This window comes from Equus quagga, chromosome 2 (genome assembly GCF_021613505.1).
Source record: "Equus quagga isolate Etosha38 chromosome 2, UCLA_HA_Equagga_1.0, whole genome shotgun sequence".
In the NCBI taxonomy this organism is placed as follows: Eukaryota; Metazoa; Chordata; class Mammalia; order Perissodactyla; family Equidae; genus Equus; species Equus quagga.
This window is the reverse complement of record NC_060268.1, coordinates 172,072,248-172,090,495: the sequence shown is the minus strand read 5'-3', so window position 1 is coordinate 172,090,495 and position 18,248 is coordinate 172,072,248. Positions and strand designations below refer to the sequence as shown.

General features: G+C 52.5%; 1 protein-coding gene across 1 annotated transcript in view; it reads right to left on the bottom strand.

Annotated features, from left to right (window-relative positions):
- Window positions 1-11,796: 11,796 nt before the first annotated feature.
- The window catches only part of GRK5 (G protein-coupled receptor kinase 5), a 214,377-nt gene continuing 207,925 nt past the window's right edge, over window positions 11,797-18,248 (bottom strand). Inside the window, exons 13-16 of the mRNA XM_046654156.1 lie at window positions 16,757-16,894; window positions 15,535-15,672; window positions 14,772-14,903; window positions 11,797-12,463 (exon numbers count right to left, since the gene is read on the bottom strand). Coding sequence (XP_046510112.1) covers window positions 12,365-12,463; window positions 14,772-14,903; window positions 15,535-15,672; window positions 16,757-16,894 — 507 coding nt within the window. The 3' untranslated portion in view covers window positions 11,797-12,364. The remainder of the gene's footprint in view (window positions 12,464-14,771; window positions 14,904-15,534; window positions 15,673-16,756; window positions 16,895-18,248) is intronic.

Here is an 18,248-nt window from a genome sequence, read left to right as displayed (position 1 = left end):
GCACAGTGACCAAGCTACTTGGGAAGAAAGTTTAGCAGCTTCTGACAAAGTTAGAAATACACTTAGCGTATGACCCAGCAATTCTACTCCCAGGTATTTACTTGACAGAAATGAAAACTTGTGTCCAAACAAAGGCTTTCACATGAATATTCATGGCTGCTTTATTCATTATAGGGAACAGCTGGTAACAACCCAAACGACCACCAGCTGAGGAATGGAGAAACAAATTGTGGTGTATCCATCCAATGCCATACCACTCACAAGGAGAAGGAACAGACTACTGATACACACAACAGCGTGGAGGGAGCTCAAAAGCCCTGTGCTGAGTGGAAGAAGCCAGACACAAAAGACTGAATATTGCTTGATTTCCTTCATACAAAGTTCTAGAAAAGACTAAAGTACATGCCAGAAATGAAATGAGTGGTTCCTAGGGGCTGGGAGGTGAGGGGCGGGGAGGCAGTTGACTACAAAGGGATCATGATGATGGAAATGTTCTCTATCTCAACTGTGGTGTATTCGTGACTGTAGACATTTGTTAAAACTCATTGAATTGTATACTTAACATTGTTGAATTTTATTGTATGTGACAATAAAGCCAACAAAAATAATTCTTGGGCGGGCTTGTTAACCCGCCTGCCCTCGAAGCACTTGCTGTGCTCTCTTGCACTTATGTCCAAGGTTTGGGACATAGCCAGTGGGTTGTGTAGGCAGCTCTCCTCTTGTCCTCCTCCCGCCTCCTAGGATGCCGCATGGAGGACTTCTAGAGCTCTGGGCATGGGCCCAAATCCCCAGGCATTTAGAAAAAAGCACAGACCCAACATTAGCCCAAAGCCCCAGAAGCTCCCCTGGCCCTACTCCACAAGGAGTTGTGCAAAGATGAATAGAGACTTTCAGATAGACCCTGAAGGGCTATGTCGGCACACAGCTGGCAGCCCTCAGGAGCCTTGAGGCCAAGAGACCCAGCCCAGGGGCTCCAAATGGACCCAAGGAGCCACCTCGGCCAGGCATCCCAGGACAGCCTTGAGATGTTGGTGCAGCTGTGGTAGCGCCGTGACAGCTGGTCAGAGGAGTGGACTGGGGCCTGGAGAGCATCAGCCATCAGGAGTCTGACCTCACACAGAGCCTGGTGACTCAGACATGCTGATGGCCCATGCCACTGTGCCCTAAGACTGCTCCACCAGGGAAAGTCAGGGACAAGGGCTGATGCTGGTGCCACAGAGGCCAAAGATGGCATATGGAACAGTTGCTACTGCCATCCCCCTATATTCATTCTTTGATCCCAGTGCTACACTCTGGGGATACTGTGAACAAGGCGGCCCTGTACCAGTTTCCTACAGCTGCTGTAGCAAATTAACACAAACTTAGCAGCTTAAAACAATACCCGTTTAGTTCTGGAGGTTAGAAGTCTGACAAGGGTTTCACCGGGCTAAAAGCAAGGTGTGGGCAGGGCTGTGTTCCTTCTAGGGGCTCTAGAGAAGAATTCGTGTTCTAGCCTTTTCTACCTTCTATTTAAATTTTTTTTTTCTGCTTTATCTCCCCAAATCCCCCCTGGTACATAGTTGTATATCTTAGCTGCAGATCCTTCTAGTTGTGGTATGTGGGACACTGCCTCAACGTGGCCTGACGAGCCGTGCCATGTCCGCACCCAGGATCCAAACCAGCAAAACCCTGCTCTGCCGCAGGAGAGAGTGAACTTAACCACTTGGCCACGGGGCCAGCCCCACGCCTTTTCTAGCTTCTAAAGCCTGCATTCCTTGGCTTGCGGTCCCTTCCTCCAACTTCAAAGCCAGCAATGGCTGGTCAAGTCTTTCTCACATCACATTACTCTGACACCGACTGTTCTGTCTCCTTCTTCCACTCTTAAGGACTCTGTGATTACATGGGGCCCACGTAAAGCATCCAGAATAACCTCTCTTTTAAAGTAACTCCTTATTGTGGAAAATTTCGAACATACAAAAAAGTGGAGAGAACAGTATAATGAACCCCCACGAGCCTATCTCCTACCTTTGACAACTCATGACCATCTTGTTTTATTTATACCCCACACTGCTGTCCCCAGTGCATTCTTTTCACTCCCCAATTATTTTGAAGCAAAAGCAAGACAATATCATTTCATCCATAACTAATTCAGTGTGTACCTCTAAAAGATAACTGAAAAAAAAAACCCTTAATCAATTTTTCAGTTCTTTCTATACAGATGTTCAGTTGATCCAGCATCATTTGTTGAAAAGATTTTCCTTTCCTGGTTGAATTGCTTTGACGCTTTTGTCAAAATCAATTGGTCACATAAGTGTGGGTCTATTGACTGTCTGTTCTGTCCCAGTGATCTTTGTCTAGCCAATGCCAATATCACACCGTCTTGATCACTACTATTGCTTTCTAGCAAGTCTTAAACTGGGTACTGTAAGTCCTCCAATTTATTCTTTCTCAAGATTGTTTTGAGTTTGGTGGTAGATTTTTATATACATTTTAGTATCAGATTATCGATTTTTACAAAAAAATCCTGCAGGGATTTTGATTAGAATTACATTGAGTCTATAGTTACACTTGGGGAAAATTAACATCTTTACAATACTGAGTCTCCTACTGCACGAGCATGGCGTATTTATATCTTTTTTAATATCTCTCAGCAATAATTTTTTTGTTTTAGTTTAGAGGTATTTTACATTTTTTTGTTAAGTTTATCGCTAGGTATTTTATGTTTTTTGATGCTCTTACAAATGCTATTAATTTTTAAGTTTTATTTTCCAACTGTTTGCTGCTAATATATAAGTATATAATTGATTTCTAAATATTGACTTTGTATTCTGAGACCTTGCTGAATTGATCAGATTTAATGATTCTTTTTTTTTGGTAGATCTCTTTGGATTTCTTTCATATACAACCGTGTTATTTCTAAATAAAGACAGTTTAACTTCTTTTCTCCTAATCTCTATGTCTTTAAAACATTTTGCTGTTGTTGTTTCGCCTTATTACATTGGTTAGACCCTCCAATTTACTTTTTTCCTACTTTTTGGGAGAATGTGTTCAGAATTTCACTACTAAATATGATGTCAGCTGTAGGGTTTTTTTGTAGATGCTTTTATCAATTGGTTAAGGAAATTCCTTTCTATCCTTAATTTTCTGAGAGTCTTTATCGTGAATGACTGCTGGGTCTTTTTTCTCAAATGCATTTTCTTCATCTATTGAGATGATCATCTGGTTATTTTTTGTTCTGTTAATGTGGTGAATTACACTGATTGGTTTTGGAATGTTAAACTAACCTTACATTCCTGGCATAAACTCCATCAACTATTTGGATAACAAATGGGACTTGATTTTTTCCCATTATTTACTAGTTTTCAAAATAATGTGCCAGTTCTCTAGAATCCTCCAAAGGTGACTGATGGGGTTTTTGTTTTTTAAGAAACTGTTGTTTTGAGTGTTATGAACTCCTCAATTTAAGCACATTTGATGTGTTTTAATCTATGGTACTTATTATCCTTAATAATCCTCCAACTGTCCCCTTTTTGGGCACTGGGAACTCCTTCAAGTTGATCTTGAGTATTTTGGACACGACCTGAGTAGTCTTTGACAACTTCCTTGTTTTCTGGGATGACATGATGCTCTGGGCTCCTCTTGGGCATTTCCTCCTCCAGACTTGGAATCCACTGTTTCTCCAGAAGCCCTCACTGCTTTTAGTGGGAAATGGTATTTGAGGCCACAGTCTGGTCCCCACACTACTCCTTGCCACCAGATTGGTCGTTACTTCTCATGGATACACCTTTTTTAAAGTGAAGGTTTATTTTGTGTTGGATTAAAAGGCTTTTACTTAACTTCTTTGATTTTATATTTTTATTTATTTTTCCTTACATTGAAAATCTTTGCTCTTAATGACATTGACATAATTACTTGTTTTACGCTATAATATATAATAGTTGCAGAATAATAATACCATGTTATTACTAGTAATATGTTTAGTGAAAATAGTTAAAAAAATTTGGGGCACTTATTTTTGTCCTTAGGATATGTCCCCCCATAGGAATGCGCCATCACATTTCTGTGCTTTAAAAGTCATGGAAACGTTCTCTTTGTGATTATGCCACCAACTGCATATCCACATAGATTTGTGTTTTACTGTCTTGATCTTTAGGGGTTGTTTTAAACCTTTTAGTTTTGTTTTGTGATTATCGAAAACATTCACAGGTGACAGTGTTGGATTTTGCCTGAACCCTGTGTCCCTGGAAAACAGTGATGCTTAAAGGAATCCCTCTCACCCTTTCGTGTTGTGGAAAAACAGCTTACTGCAAAAACCTCCCTTCCCCACAGGACTTAGATAAGACCCACGGGTGCCCCCCTCCCCCATTTACCTCTGATCAGGCCAGAAACAGACCCTCCAAATTCCCATCCTTTGCCTCATAGATGATTAGCTGGACGGTCGGTCCCCACTGATCCATCAGAGCAGAAGCTTGTGAACCAGACTTTGGTCACGTTTCTCTCTTTCCTCCAGGACCCTGAACTTTGGCCCACCCTCAGCCTGAGCCAGCACACAGCCCCTCCTGAGAACAGGCTGCCCTCAGGGTAAAGCCTTCTCTTCTACAAGGATCCAGTGTGGGAAGTGGGAGGAGAAGAGCCGTGTTTATGCCTCTCCATAAAGAAAACCCCTTTTTGCCCAACCCTTGAGGCCTTCTAGATTTTGGTCACAGTGTGCCCCCTTCGGCAACATCTCCTGCCTGTGGTAACAGCCTCTTTGCAATAACACTTTGGAATAAAAGTCTCTCCTCGCTAAGTCCAGATTTGTCTTTTATTTGATCCTTGCTTCCAAAGTCAAATCTACAGGACAAACCACCTTCAGGGAAGTCTGGCTCCTACATCTGTCCCCTCACCCTGTTCCCCTGTTGGCTCCCTCTCCCAGAGGTAACATTTTTTTCCTTTTTAGTTTTGGTTTCTCTTTTCATTTTTTAAAATATAAGTCAATATCATTATATGTTGTTGTAGCCTCGCTCCCATTGTGGAAGAGCAAAGGTGGCCAGCTGGACATGCTTTTTCCCATTTATAGCTAAGAGCCTCAACCCCGCCCCTAGGCCGTCTCAGCTTGAAGAGCTGTCCACAGGAGGTCGGGAGGTCGCGGGTTTCAGTGAGATTCCAAGGAGACAGGGCACTTTGTAAACTGGCAGTCCATACTCGAGGGCCTCTTACCAGGTCCCACCCCAGAGTTTCTGATTAGGCCTGGGGTGGGGGTTGAGAATTTACGTATCTTAGCTGCTGCTGATGGGGGAGCCAGACTTTGAGAATCAGTCGTATGAACTCGCCTCAAGGGCAGGGCCAATGCAGTATTTGTAAGACGTCACCTCTGAATGCAGGGCCTGAGGGGGCGTCCTGGGAATGGAGGCCCCGGCTTGACCTCAGCCCTCAGCCTGACATTCTGGTGTGGGGTTCTCTAAGGCCTCTCTCCTCAAAGGGTCGTCCGCAGACCAGCAGCTTCTCCTGGGAGTTTGGCAGAATGCAGACCCCGACCCAGACCTCCCAGATCAGAATCTGTAGTTTATCAAAGTGCCGAGTGAGTATGTGCTCTGGAAGTGTGAGCGGCACTGCCCCGTCCCCCAGCCTCTGGCTTATGTACCAGTGGCCGATGCCCCCTGGAATGAATCTCTGAGAGGGCAGGGGCTGTGGGCATATGGTGCCCGATTAACGCTTGCTGGATGGCTGACCAGGGAGGAAAACTTGCCCTCGAGCCAACGCAAAGGCCGCTTTCCCGCTGCTCCCCCGATGAGGCAGCAAAGCCGGGGCCCCCCACCCTCTGACCAGCGGGCAGCGTTTGGCCTGAGGAAGTACTGGGCAGAGTGGTGCTGGGAACCCTGACCTGCTGCAGCTTGACAGCCTGTTCCCCACTTTCCCTGCTCATCACGGTCCCGACACCACTGTGGACCCCCTCCCAGAGGGAGAGCGACTTGAAGCTCCTTGGCGCCCTGGGATGCCCTCATTGAGCCTTTCCTGGAAATGAATGAGTTGGAGAGAATTCCGGTGCCCTCGCTGACCAAATGCATGGCTGTCTGAGTGAGAGGAGGGGAAGGGGCCTGGCTGAGTGGAGGCGGCCAGGGATGGGCGCTGCCTGCCCCGAGCCTGCCCTGTCTGCCGGGGAAGGGGCTGAAGCTGCTGGGCAGAGGGATGTCAATGTTGGGGTGGGTCGGCGCTGCGGGCCTGGAGCTTCCCCCTCAGACCCTATGTCCCGGGATGACAGTAGCTTCTCTGCCTGGGCGGCTGGCTCAGGCAGTGGAGGTTTCTGGAAGGGTGGGAGAAGGCTCAGAGAGAATGGTCCCTGTGAGGGAGGGTCCTTCCCATCTCTGTGATGGGAAGCCCTGTTCAGAGGCTCAGAGCACTTCGCCTCTCCCACCCCCTCCATATTCTCCCGGTGAAGGCTCTCTGGTAGTCAGCAAGCCCTTCGCCATAGGTTCCTCAGCTCTTCAGCTGACCAGGTTTCCCCCATCCCGGGAGAAAGCCTTTCCCAGCCACAGCCACTCCCACCACACCCTCAATGCCAACCAGCCTCTTTCTCTCTCTCCAGTTTGAGTCCCCCAGTGAGCCGGATCCTCCTCAATCCTTTCCTTTAATTAGGAAAGACATCTGTTTCTGGGAGCCCAGGGGATGGAATTATGCAATTCCTACCTCCCGTGTGAGACAGGCTCCAGACCTTGCGCCAGGAGTCAGGCAGAAACAAGCCTCAGGCCCTGTCCCACAGCTGGGGCCTGGACGGAGCTGTGTGCCCAGTTCCCAGGCTGGGACCAGGAGCTGAGTGTGAGATGAGTGTGGGTCTGGGACGCTGCCCCCTCCTGAGGTCAAGGATCAAAAGGTGTCCAGAGACAACTGGGCTGACTGTGTCCTCCTGGGCAAGGGCCTCTGTGCTGCGGGTCACTCGTGTTCTCCCTGAATCCTCTAGTAGCCCCGCTGTGCAGGTGTCAGCCCATTCTACAGATGAAGATACCAAGGCTCGGAGTTAAGGCCTCTCAAGGTCATACAGTCAGTAGAGGTTGTCTGAGCCCAGAGCCCCCCTCATTCTTTTACCACCAAGCCAAGCAGGGGAAGGGGTCTGAAGGGGTCTCAGGTCCTAGACTGGGACTCTGGGTTCTGAGGCACTTGTGTCCTGCCCTGCTGGTCACCCAGGTCCAGCGTGTTGCTGGCTCGGTGAAGGCTGAACAGCCATAGGAGCCCCTCTCTACAAAGCTCACGCCTGAGTTATGACCTCTTTCACATACCACACGTCAGGGGGAGGTGTGAACGTCTTGTCTGATGTCTGGGTCTGGCTGCCAGCATTGACTAGGGCCCTTCTCACCCCAGTCCGGTTGGTGCCACATGGCTGGGACACTTCTGGAGCTGTCTGCTGGGTTTGGGGTCAGAAGCAAATCGACCTGGAGGGGGTTCAGGTGGTATCCTTAGGCCCTGCCCACTGGAGCTGGGCCATGTGTGGGCAGGTCGGGGGGCAGTCAGTGGAGGGGCTGAGCCATCCACTTGACGGAAGGGTGAACTCAAGGCTGCAGCAGCAGGTGGTGGCATCTTGGGGGCAACTGTCACATGTGGAAGGAACAGAACAAGAGCTCAGCAGGAGGAAAGACGCAACGTTATTTTCATTAAGGAATTTATTTCTCTTAAAAAAACAACAACAGTGGTTTGATCAAGATACAGCAGCACTGTGACATATTAGACAGAACATACAAAGATTCAGAGCAGCAGGAGTACGAAAGCCGGTGTCTTCAGGAATGACCCTCAAATGGAACTATTTTCATTCATCAATGTTAAAATTTCCCTGAAAAAAAATATAAACCTTTGGATACTAGAAGGATGACTATTTTAACACTACCAACAGCCACTAAGCTCTTATAATCGAGAACATTTGCTTTTGATCTATTACAAAAATGACTTATTGAGGGACCGGGGAAAGACATCTAGATTCTTCTTTTGGGAAGCGTCTTTCCCTCCTAGGGAGAGCTAGCTTTTCAGATGTTTTAAACCACTGTCCCCAGCACAAGCCTTAAAAGTCAGACCAGACGAGCCACCTGTGCCTGACCTGCACACGTCTGGGCTTCCAGAGCCGGGCTGGGCGGCCGTGAAAGCAGGAGGGGAAGAGGCCTCGGGGACGAGGCCTCGCCATCGTGGTCTGTTGTGGGGAGAAAGAAGGGAGCTTTCTGCTGTTCATGACTCACAGCTTTGTCGCTTCAAAACGCACAAAGATCTCACATTCATTCTCTTTCCACAACAAAGGCTAGGAGGTCTCATCTCAGAGAGGGAGGTTATGAGAGCAGGTGACAGCAGGAGGAGGTGGCCCTCGGAAGGGCACAGGTGCTCCCACGGGTAGGTGAGCACCCCACAGCCCAAGAGGAGAGCTGGATGTCACCCCCACGGCGTTTCCTCTTCATCTTGGGAGAATTCAAGTGGTCCACGAGGCAACTGTGCCCTTCAGCAAGGCCTGGGATGCCAGGCTCAAGGAGGCCACGGCGCTCCCTCCGGACTGAGGTCCGGGCAGCGGCTCATTTGAGAAAGTTGGTGGGAAACGAGCCAATGACCCAAGCCTTTCGGGAAAGGACAGGGTGTGGAAGAATAAACATGGCTTCCACGGTGCGTGGGGCTCCCGGGAGAGGCACAGAGCCCCCCTGCTTCTCAGAGGGCAGGTCTCCAGCATCATCAGGGCTTGCTAGGCTCAAGGGCAGGTGGCCGCATCCTACTTGTGCCTTCAATGCCAAGGCAGTGGCCACATGCGTGTCCCCAGAACTCACCCACCGACATGTGTCCCAGCGGGCTGTCAGGTGTGTGTATAACCAAGGCCACGCTGCTTTCTTCTGTGCAGTATGACCTCCCTCTGCCAGCCCCGCGAGGACTGAGTGTCCCCCTGGCTAAGAGCAGTGCATTTCAGGAAACAAAAAAACCCTCCTGGAGCTGCTCAAGACATAGCAATCCTTAGCGACCGTGCCAGCGAGCAGCTCTTGAAGCCTCGTGGTTTAAAAAGGGATATTACTGGCCTAGCAAGAGTAGGGAACGAGCTGATGAGAGATGTGGTGCCATCCTCTGTGAAGGTGGGGATCAGATCTTCGTGACAGCATGGGTGATGTTACGGGAGCCCCCGAGGGGGCTTGATAAACACTTGTCATGGTGATCACGGCACAGACCACCCCTGTCCCAGTGGGAACAGCAGCCTGTCTCCTGAAAAGTGGAAGCAGAGACGCTTCTGCAAGACCCTGCGTCTCATCTCAAAGGCACAAAGTCAGCAACCGTCTGGTGAGAAAAATGCCACGCTTGGAGAAAGAAAGGCTCTTGTGTGAAGAGCTCAAATGCAGTAAAAAGAGACAAATCTACTCATTGTCCAAATATGCCTCATCCTGGACAGGTGGATGGGTGGGAAGGTTTTTTTTAAATTTAAAAATATGTTTTAAAAAATGCAGCTATAGGGGCCGGCCCGTGGCTGAGTGGTTGAGTTCTCACGTTCAGCTTCAAAGGCCTAGGGTTTCGCCGGTTTGGATCCTGGGCACGGACATGGCACCGCTCATCAGGCCATGCTGAGGCGGCGTCCCACACAGCACAACTGGAAGGACCTACAACTAGAATGTACAGCTATGTACTGGGGGGATTTGGGGAAAAGAAGAAGAAAAGAAAGATTGTCAACAGATGTTAGCTCAGGGCCAATCTCTGAAAAAAAAATGCAGCTATGGAAAACAAATGGGAGTAGAAGCAGCTGCTGGGGGTGAGGGGTGGGGACAGGACCCACCATGACTCAGGAACTCAGTAGGGGGCGCTGATTTTCAGGCACTGTTCTAAAGAAAGGCTTCCCTTCTCTTGTACAAATCAATGGGCCAAAAGGAAGTGCAGGACTGAAAGGGCCAGTGACTGACCCCACAGCCCATGGGCACTCACAGGCGACAGGCGGCGAATGTGAAGGAAGACGTCAGTTATTTTAAGAGTCACACCCAAGACCTGTGCTTTAGCATCATTTGCGCTCTCACGATGCAGACACACACTGAGCTGATGTCTGTTTTCTTTCTCGCTCCTTGAGGACGCTGCACTGCAAATGGACAGTGCGTGGCTTTGAGGCATAAAGAGGTTACTTCTCCACATGAGTTCCCTTGGTGAAGGCTGAGTTGCTGTGAATTGGGTCAAATGGAGGAAACTTCTGGACAGGAGGGTGGTGGCTTGGGTTGGTGACTGTCCCAGGAAGATGACTGTCCTTTTTATTAAGAGAGGAGAGTCAGCAAGAGCTTGGGGACCTTAAAATACTGGTCAAAGAGCTTTCCACTTCCTTGGCAAGAACTGAATATGGCTGTTTGTATTTTTTTGTATTTGGCCCAAGAAAGGTAACGGAAGCAGCCTTGTGAGACAAGAGCTGGTCTTGAAGAAGATCCTACTGCGCACTGAAGGATCTGAGGGAAGCCCGATGTTTCTTCTCCCCCGTTTGTTTGCAAAATGACCTCAAATGATCAGCCCCGAAGGTCAGGGCCCTTTTCTGGCAGCAGGCCCCGGGACCCGCTGGCGAAGTTTGGGGAAAGGGTATGGAAATCAGGACATGAGGTTGACATGCTCACTACTCTCTCCTCCCTAAGGGCTTGTCCCCAGAGCTGCCTGGGTCACCTCCAGATGGCCCCATCGGAAGCCCCCCGATGCCTAAGGCAGTGCTCTCACACTATAGGTGCATCAGAATGATATGGGGGGCTTTCTAAAGAGGCAGTTTTCTGGGCCCCCGCCCAGAGAATGCCATTCCAGGGGCTTGGGGGTGGAGCCCAGAAATCTGCATTTTAACAGGATGCAGGTGGTGCAGGGCCCACACTGGAGACACCCCGACAGTTGCCAGGTGGCTGAGACCAGGTCTGACTGAGGCCAACTCAGTCGCCAGGGACTCAGGCAAGAGGGGGAGCAGAGGTCAACTGCTCACCCCGCCCTGAAGGGGACGCAAGGGCCGATTTGCTCCTTGTCACCTCATGGAGGCGGCAGCAGGAAGCCAGTTGGCCCTGGGACTGGATGGCCATGCTCCAAAGGCCCAGGTACTGACTTCGGAGGCCGCTGGTCTGGCAAAGCCACCAAGTCTTCCTGGGGCTACTTGTGCCTAAAATTTTGAGATGCCAAATTAGAGCTCATCTTTGCCCCACCTCTCCTAGGAAGTGACAGTGCGCTTGTCCTGAGCTTCTTTGGTGGCGTGGCTCTCCTCAAGCATCCCATTTGCTTAGAGAGCCAACCCCACCCGTGCCACCCGGGCCAGCGAATCTTCGGGGTCCCGTGAAGCTCTCAAGAGCCTGTGACCCTGGAAACACTTAAGGAATGTGCTGGGAGTCCCCAGGCATGCCATGGCTCCCCCGCTCCAGACTCGTTCAGGATGGGGTCCACTGACCCCCACTCACTGAAGCTTCCATGGGCCATAAGGACAATTGAGGTTCCATGACTAGTCCTTATCATCACTATGCTGCTCTTAAAAATAGAATAAAAGAAAATCCCCAAGCATGAGCCTCTTGGAAATATACTGGCTTTAGCAGTCAGAACGTGTTCAGAAAGAAAGAGGCCCAGAGACCACTGAGCTGAAGACGGCCAGCTCCACATATGGGCCACCTTCCAGAAAGAAGAGGAGGCTGAGGCCAAAGGCTCAATGGCATTGTGTGCCCTAAAGGAAAAGTGCACATCTCAACAGAGCCAGCCCAGCCGACTCCCTGGACCCCAACAGAGGACGTTGTGGCTGGGGGGGAAGTCCCAGACGTGTCTTTCAGCATCTAATTCAGGTTGTTACAAGCCAATAGCATGGTGATACCAGTGCGGGGGAAAGGTTATAAAGATGGATACGACCAATCCTTTCCAGGTGAAACGTGAATCATTTTCTACATTTAATAAAAACATTTTCTCATTTGAGGCTCTGGAAGTCTTGAGTCACATTTTTTTTTTGTAAATCCCCCCTCCCCCTCTAAAATGTCTACAACACATGGCTTAACAGTGGCTGCACAGAAAATATACACCCTCGAAGTCTGACTCTCATTTAAATACAAATATACAAAATGTAAACTGAGACAATAGAGAAATTTACAAAACTTTTCTTTAAAAATAATAAAGACAAAATTCAGTTCTAGTTATGACGCTATTAAAATACGTGCAAGTTGTGGCATCCGATTGGATTCCTATTGCAATGTTCGGCAGAGACCAATCCGATCCACCCTGGCTTGAGGGCCGCCTCTGGAAACAGACCTGAGTGGAAAGCTCTGGGGAAACCAGAGGCTCTGCGTCGAGGGGGTCAATGGCCTCCTTCCCCGGCTCCTGGAGGCTCCCGTGCTTCCAGCTGGAGCGAAACCCCACCGCTCCCAAGTTCCGCTTCTAACGAGAAGGGTCTGGGCTGGTCCCACCATGGATGTCAAGGCCAGAGCCGCAACTAGCTGCTTCCGGTGGAGTTTGAACTGACATGGTTTGAATTTATGTGGTGGTTAAAACTCGTCTTGGAATTGGGCGAAGTCTTGGAATTGTTCTGATGCTGAGAGGGAATGAGCAGGGAGGAGAGAGAGATCGAGAGAGAAAGCAAGTCAGTCCTCGCGGAGGCAAGCCCGGGGGCCCACACATCACAGGGGCCCCTGAGTCTGAAAGTCTGAAAGCCATTGGTCAGGGGCTGCTTCCCAGCGCCTCCTCTTCCTTTCTGCTGACCTTGGCCTTCTGCCCCTGCAGACCCAGGTCCAGAGGCACCTCCTGGGGCCGAGAGCTTTACCTGGTGCCTGGGAAGAGCTATGAAATTAAAAGAACCCCAAGGCAAGGAAGAAGTGGCCCCTCCTACAATACCTATATTGGTTAAGTCTGCAGGCTCGGAGTTAGACTGCCTGGGTTCGAATCCTAAGTCTGCCACTTCCTAGCTGAGTGACCTTGGGCAAGCTACGGAAGCCCCTGGTTGCCTCACCTGTAACGTGGGATAGGAGCCGCTTCTGCACAGGCACTGGGGAGAATGAAACGAGGCTGTGTGTGCAAAGGGCTCTACCAGGGGCTTGTTCTCAGTACTCCTGACACTCCCTGATATCCCCGTGGGCATAGGCCCTTCACCTTGCAGGGAGGAGAAGGAGAGACACCTGGAGCATCTGCTCCCTCGGTGGCGGTGGCACCGGGCGCTGTGCTGAAGGCCACCGTCCTATACCTCCCTCAGTCCTCTTCCCGGCTCCAGGCACCCGATCCTTCGGAGGGGCAAATGGAGGCTGGGAGAGGTTCAGTAAACTGCCACCCAAACAGGGGTCAGGGCCGGATCTGAACCCGGGTCCGTGAGCCTCCACAGCAAGTGCTCATCCCAGGACCTGGGGCCGTCCTGGGGCTGGGCCACATATGGGGAGGGGGAGGTCATTTCTTTCTGGAACTTCAATTTTACTTGATGGAAGCATTTGAAAATGATATTTCTATAGTATACAAACATGAGTAGATTACGGACGAGGATGTGAAACTCACATGAAGTTTTTAGATAAAACGGCAAACGTTTAGAAAAATGGCCAAAATACAACAACAAAGCCTCAGTCTGCATTTTCTCTCCATGTGCCTGATCTGTGCTCCCTGCCCTGCTATCTCCGATCCTGCCCAGCCTCAGTTTCCTCATCTGTGAAATGGGGTAATGGTAGCCCACCCTGGGCTCACACCTCACTAGGACGCCCAGGAAGGATCTCAGTCTTGCCTGCTGATGCATCTCAAGTCCTTAGATAACAGCCCAGCACACAGTAGGCACCCAATACATATTGGTTGAATGAATGAATTGTTGAGTGAAGGCCCAGGGTTTTGTGGAGATTAAGTAAGAGACGCCTTCAAAAAGTGCCCAGCACAGGGCCTGGTCCACAGCGGAGCACCATGAACAGCCACCTCACCCCTGTCACCAAAGGGGGAGGGAGCTGGGGTTCCTGGGGTCTGGGGACCTGAGCTGCACCTGCGGTGTCCTCTTCATCGTCCTGAGAGGGGCTGCTCCCTGGGGCGGGGGAACATGAGGAATAGCGGCCTCCCAGGCTCCAGGATGGGGGCAGTGGGGCCATGGCTTCTTGAAGGGCCAGGCCAAGAGGAGGCACTTTGTGGTCACCTTCATAGTTGTGGTTTGAGGTGGGGGCCCTGGTGGCCTCACTCTCCCAGGCCTGCCAGGCCCGTCCCAGGACATTTCTTCCATTTGGTCCATGCCAATCCTTGATCCAGGGAAGAGCATCTTTTCCCAAGGGGTACAGTCTCCTCTGGCTGCCAGCTGGAGGGCACGGCAGCAACCCAGCCCAGGAGCCATGAGGTTCTGTGGGGATCACCTCTCCAACAGTCCCCTGTTCTGCATTATGTTAAATCTTTACCTACATAACTTTAGTCTTTATAATGGCCACGCAGGGCAGTGGTTCTCAGCCAGGGGCATTTTACCCCCAGAGGACACTGGGCAATGTCTGGAGACATTTTTGGTTGGCACCATGGGAGCGGGGTAGGGAATGGGGTGCCACTGGCATCTAGTGGGTGGAGGCCAAGGAGGCCGCTAAATACGGCCCAACGCACAGGACAGCCCTCGCGACAAAGCGTTAACCCAAACCTCACCAGTGCCGAGGCTGAGAAACTCTGATGAAGGGTGGACTTTGGGCTGGTCCTGCCCTTCTGCCCTAGGGATCCCATCAGCCAGTAGGCTTCAGGGGCCTTCTCACAGGCTGCTTGTCCCTTCCAGGCCACTGCTGACCCCAGTCTCCAGAGCCCCACAAGGAGATAGAACTCCGCAGCTCTGGTCTCCATCGCGTGGAAGTGCCTGGGCCCAGGGGTCCAGAGCTGAGCCAGGACAGCTGGGCGTCGGGAGGGGGGTCTCTCACCTGACGCTTGAAGATTCTCTGGAGCAGCCCTTTCTTTGGCGGTTCTGGAGGGTGACTTCTGTTCAGGTCCGGTGAGAGGGTACCATTAGGTCCAAACACGTTCAGCTCCTTAAAGCATTCTGTTTCTATCATCTGCAAAAGTGGTGCAAAATGACATGCGGCATGAGGGGTTACATCCGTCATCTTGGGTGGAGAGGAATCCCAGCGGCGGAGCCTTGGACAGACGCCGTCCCCTGAACCTGGTCCTACCAGGTCCTCCACCCTGGTAGGAGGGTGCCGTCTTACTGGGGCTGTGATCCAGCCAGCTCCCCGCTTGCCCGCTGCCTCTCCTGGTGGCCCTGCATGCCGCCCTCATTGAGAAAACAGAAACTGTCCTGGGGCTGTGCTCATCTTCCAGCCACCAAACCGATACGCCATCTCCTCCTTCACCTCATTGAAGCCCAGGTCACCCCACATGCTCAGACCCTCCCTCTTTTCAGGGCTTCAGCCCCACCCCGATCATTTCCATCTCATTTGAACCAGCTCCACCTTGCGCAACTCATCTCCACTGTGCCTCCAGCCACCGCCCCGTTTTCCTCTCCTTCCCCAGCCAAACTTCTCACAGTCATCTAGACGGGTGGTGTCTGTCTCGCCTCTTACTCCTTCTCAGCCCACATCATGCCAGGCCCCAGGCCAGGCCCCAGGGGCGCCTGACCCAGCAGTGCCTCCTCTGTCCTCGTCACTCCCCTCTTCAGGGTGAAGCCGACGACCCCGCCCCGCTCACCTCGCTCTGCCACGGGATGGACACGGAGCCCGTGGAGAACTTGGAGTAGAAGTCGTCATCCGTGTGGTCCAGGTTGACGCCCTTCACGGTGGAGAACTGCTCGATGTCCAGCACGTCCTTGCAGTACACGGCTCGGGGCTGAGGGAGGCAGAGCGCTCGGTCGCACGGGGCCCTGCCCACTCGTGTGTCCCCCAGTCAGGCCTTGGGGTTTTGATGGCGGAGCAGACGGGCCGTCTTCCCGAGGCCACCCCCCTCCCCTGGGAAGCTGTGCTGCCCTCTCTCAGAGGTGCCAGGGGACCCCGGCGGGGCGGAACGAGAGCTCGGGAGTCCAGGGCTTCTTCCTGCCGTCACTCCCTCACACATCCCGCAGGTCACCCCGCATCTCCTTCAGGCTGTGCTGAGGCAGGGGGACAGAAGACTTGTCCCTAAGCTCCCTCCACAGTCAGATATTCTTTGTTTCCCTAAAGCCCACACGATCAGGATGGTGGAAATGTTTCCAAACTCGTCTCTGTCAGAACGAGGGCTGTTTTGGGGCCACGCTCTGTGGCCTCTGGTCCACTTCTCCACAGAACAAATGCTGGGTACCATGGCCAGAGCAAGGGCATGCCAAGGACAGTGCCTCGGGGGTGTCCCAGGAGGCGCTCAGCGGGTCCCTGTCACGTGACAGGGCAGTGGTGGGGGGCGGGTGCAGCTGGAGAGGCCTGGGCTGTGGTCCCAGCGGTGGGGCTTAGGAACTTTGGGAAAGTCACATATCCCCTGTAGGCCTCAGTTTCCTCACCTAGAAAGCGGGGATAACAGAGGCGCCTGGCCCGGGGTTGTCACAAGCGCTCGGCGCCATAACCACAAGCTGCTGTTGTTAAGGTGGGGATAACTTTTATCTCACTCGTCCATCAAATGCGCACTGGGGGCTGCTCTGTGCCAGGACTCAGAGATGAACCTGGCCCGGCCCCGCCCTCCAGGAGTTCAAGGTCAGTGGGGGAGGCCTCCTATGGGCTCCGGGTGCCTGAAGCTCTGGAGATGAGGGCTTCAGAGAGGAGGTGACTCCAGGATGAGAGCAGAGGGACCCCCAGACCTGGCAATGTGTCTGTTCCCGGAGGGGAGGGGCTGCCTCCTGCCCACAGTCTCGTCAGCGCATGCCCCAGGGCCCAGGACGGACACTGGACTAAGTCAAAGGCTGAGAATGAGACCACAGGCTCAATCCGCGCTGGGCGAGGCTACTCACGTCTGGAACAAAGGGAGGATCCAACATCCCGGCTTCTAAGCGCTTGAAATTCATGTTCCTGAAGAAGGGGTGCCTCTTAACCTCCGCGGCCCCCTCCTCCTGGCAGCCCAGCCTCTGTTTTGCATCTTTGGTGAGCAGCTGTGACAAGAGAGAGCCCCATGAGGCCATGCCTGGTGGGCCTCTCCTTCTGCCCAAAGGCCCGAGGGGCAGAGGGGCCTCGGAGAACCTGCAATCACCTCCCTGTCACACGTGTGTCCCTGAGCCGCCCCAGACGTCCCTCTTCCAGCCTCTGCAGTGCCTGTGCCACCCCCCAGGTACCCAGCGGACACTGCCTGACCCTGCTCAGGCCTGGTTTCAGGGTTGCCGCCCGAGCCGCTGCGAGCTCTGTGGTCCCGCAGTCACCGTGTGCCCAGACACCTGCAGCCTTGGGAGGGCAGGGATCCTGTCTGTTTCTCCCTGGGGCATCCTGGGCACCAGCAACGTTTGCCGAATCAGAGTTACCTCTTGTGCTCCAGGAGAGCTGCAGAGGGGAGGGCGCACGCCTGGAGGCCTCTCCATCAGTTACTCAACTCACAAGCACACTAGGACCTACTAGGTGCAACCATAGTGCCAAGAGGAATCACGTTCAGAGCACTCGCCAAGGCAGTTACAGACACGACACCATGGTGGCAAAGGGATAGGAACCGGCTGCCAGCTGGGGGGTCGGGGAACTTCCTGGGGAAGGGGCATTTGAGACAGGCTTCTGAAAGATCGGGGAGGTGGAGGGGTCGGCCCAGTAGCCCAGTAGTTAACGTTCTGCGGGCTCCACTTTGGGGGCCCGGGTTCGTGGGTTCGGCACCAGGTGGAGGGACCTGTGCCAGCAAGAGCAGGGTGGTCGGAACCTGCAGAGTGGCTTGGGCAACACCTGTCTGAGTTTCAGTGAAGGATGAGCGTGTAGGGGCCAGTCAGGGTGAAGGGGACTGGTCAGGGAGAGGTGATGGAGGGTCCTGATGGCCATGTCCAGTAGGGGGACAGGGTAGTGGGGAGCCAGGGATGGTCGGGGTAGGAGTGTCCTCACCGGAATGGGAGCAGACAGCCAGGCCAGAGGGAAGGAAGGTGTGAACAAAGGTCAGGAGGGCAGGAGGGGGAGACCACGGGGGAGGGCCACCAGATGACCCACCAACCTCAGCCTCGACCCCTCCCCGCAGTCCCAGCGTCCCTGCCTTGTGCTTCTCTCTTCTCCCTGCCCACGGAGCACTGCACCATGTACACAGTTGGAATTTACTGTTTGCTTTGAGATTGAAATCAGGATGGGTGGCCTGCACCTCCAAGGGAGTCCACCCCTTCTTTCCCCAATACCCTGGTGCCCTCTGCTCACGTTCCTTTATATGCATTTCTGGCTGGCCCGAGTGGGCGGGGGGTGCAATGGAGAGCCGGCAGGCAGGTGGGCCTCCTGGGGCTCATGGTCTGGAGGGAGAGGCTCACAGGGACTGAGCCCCAAGCCCCCTCAAAC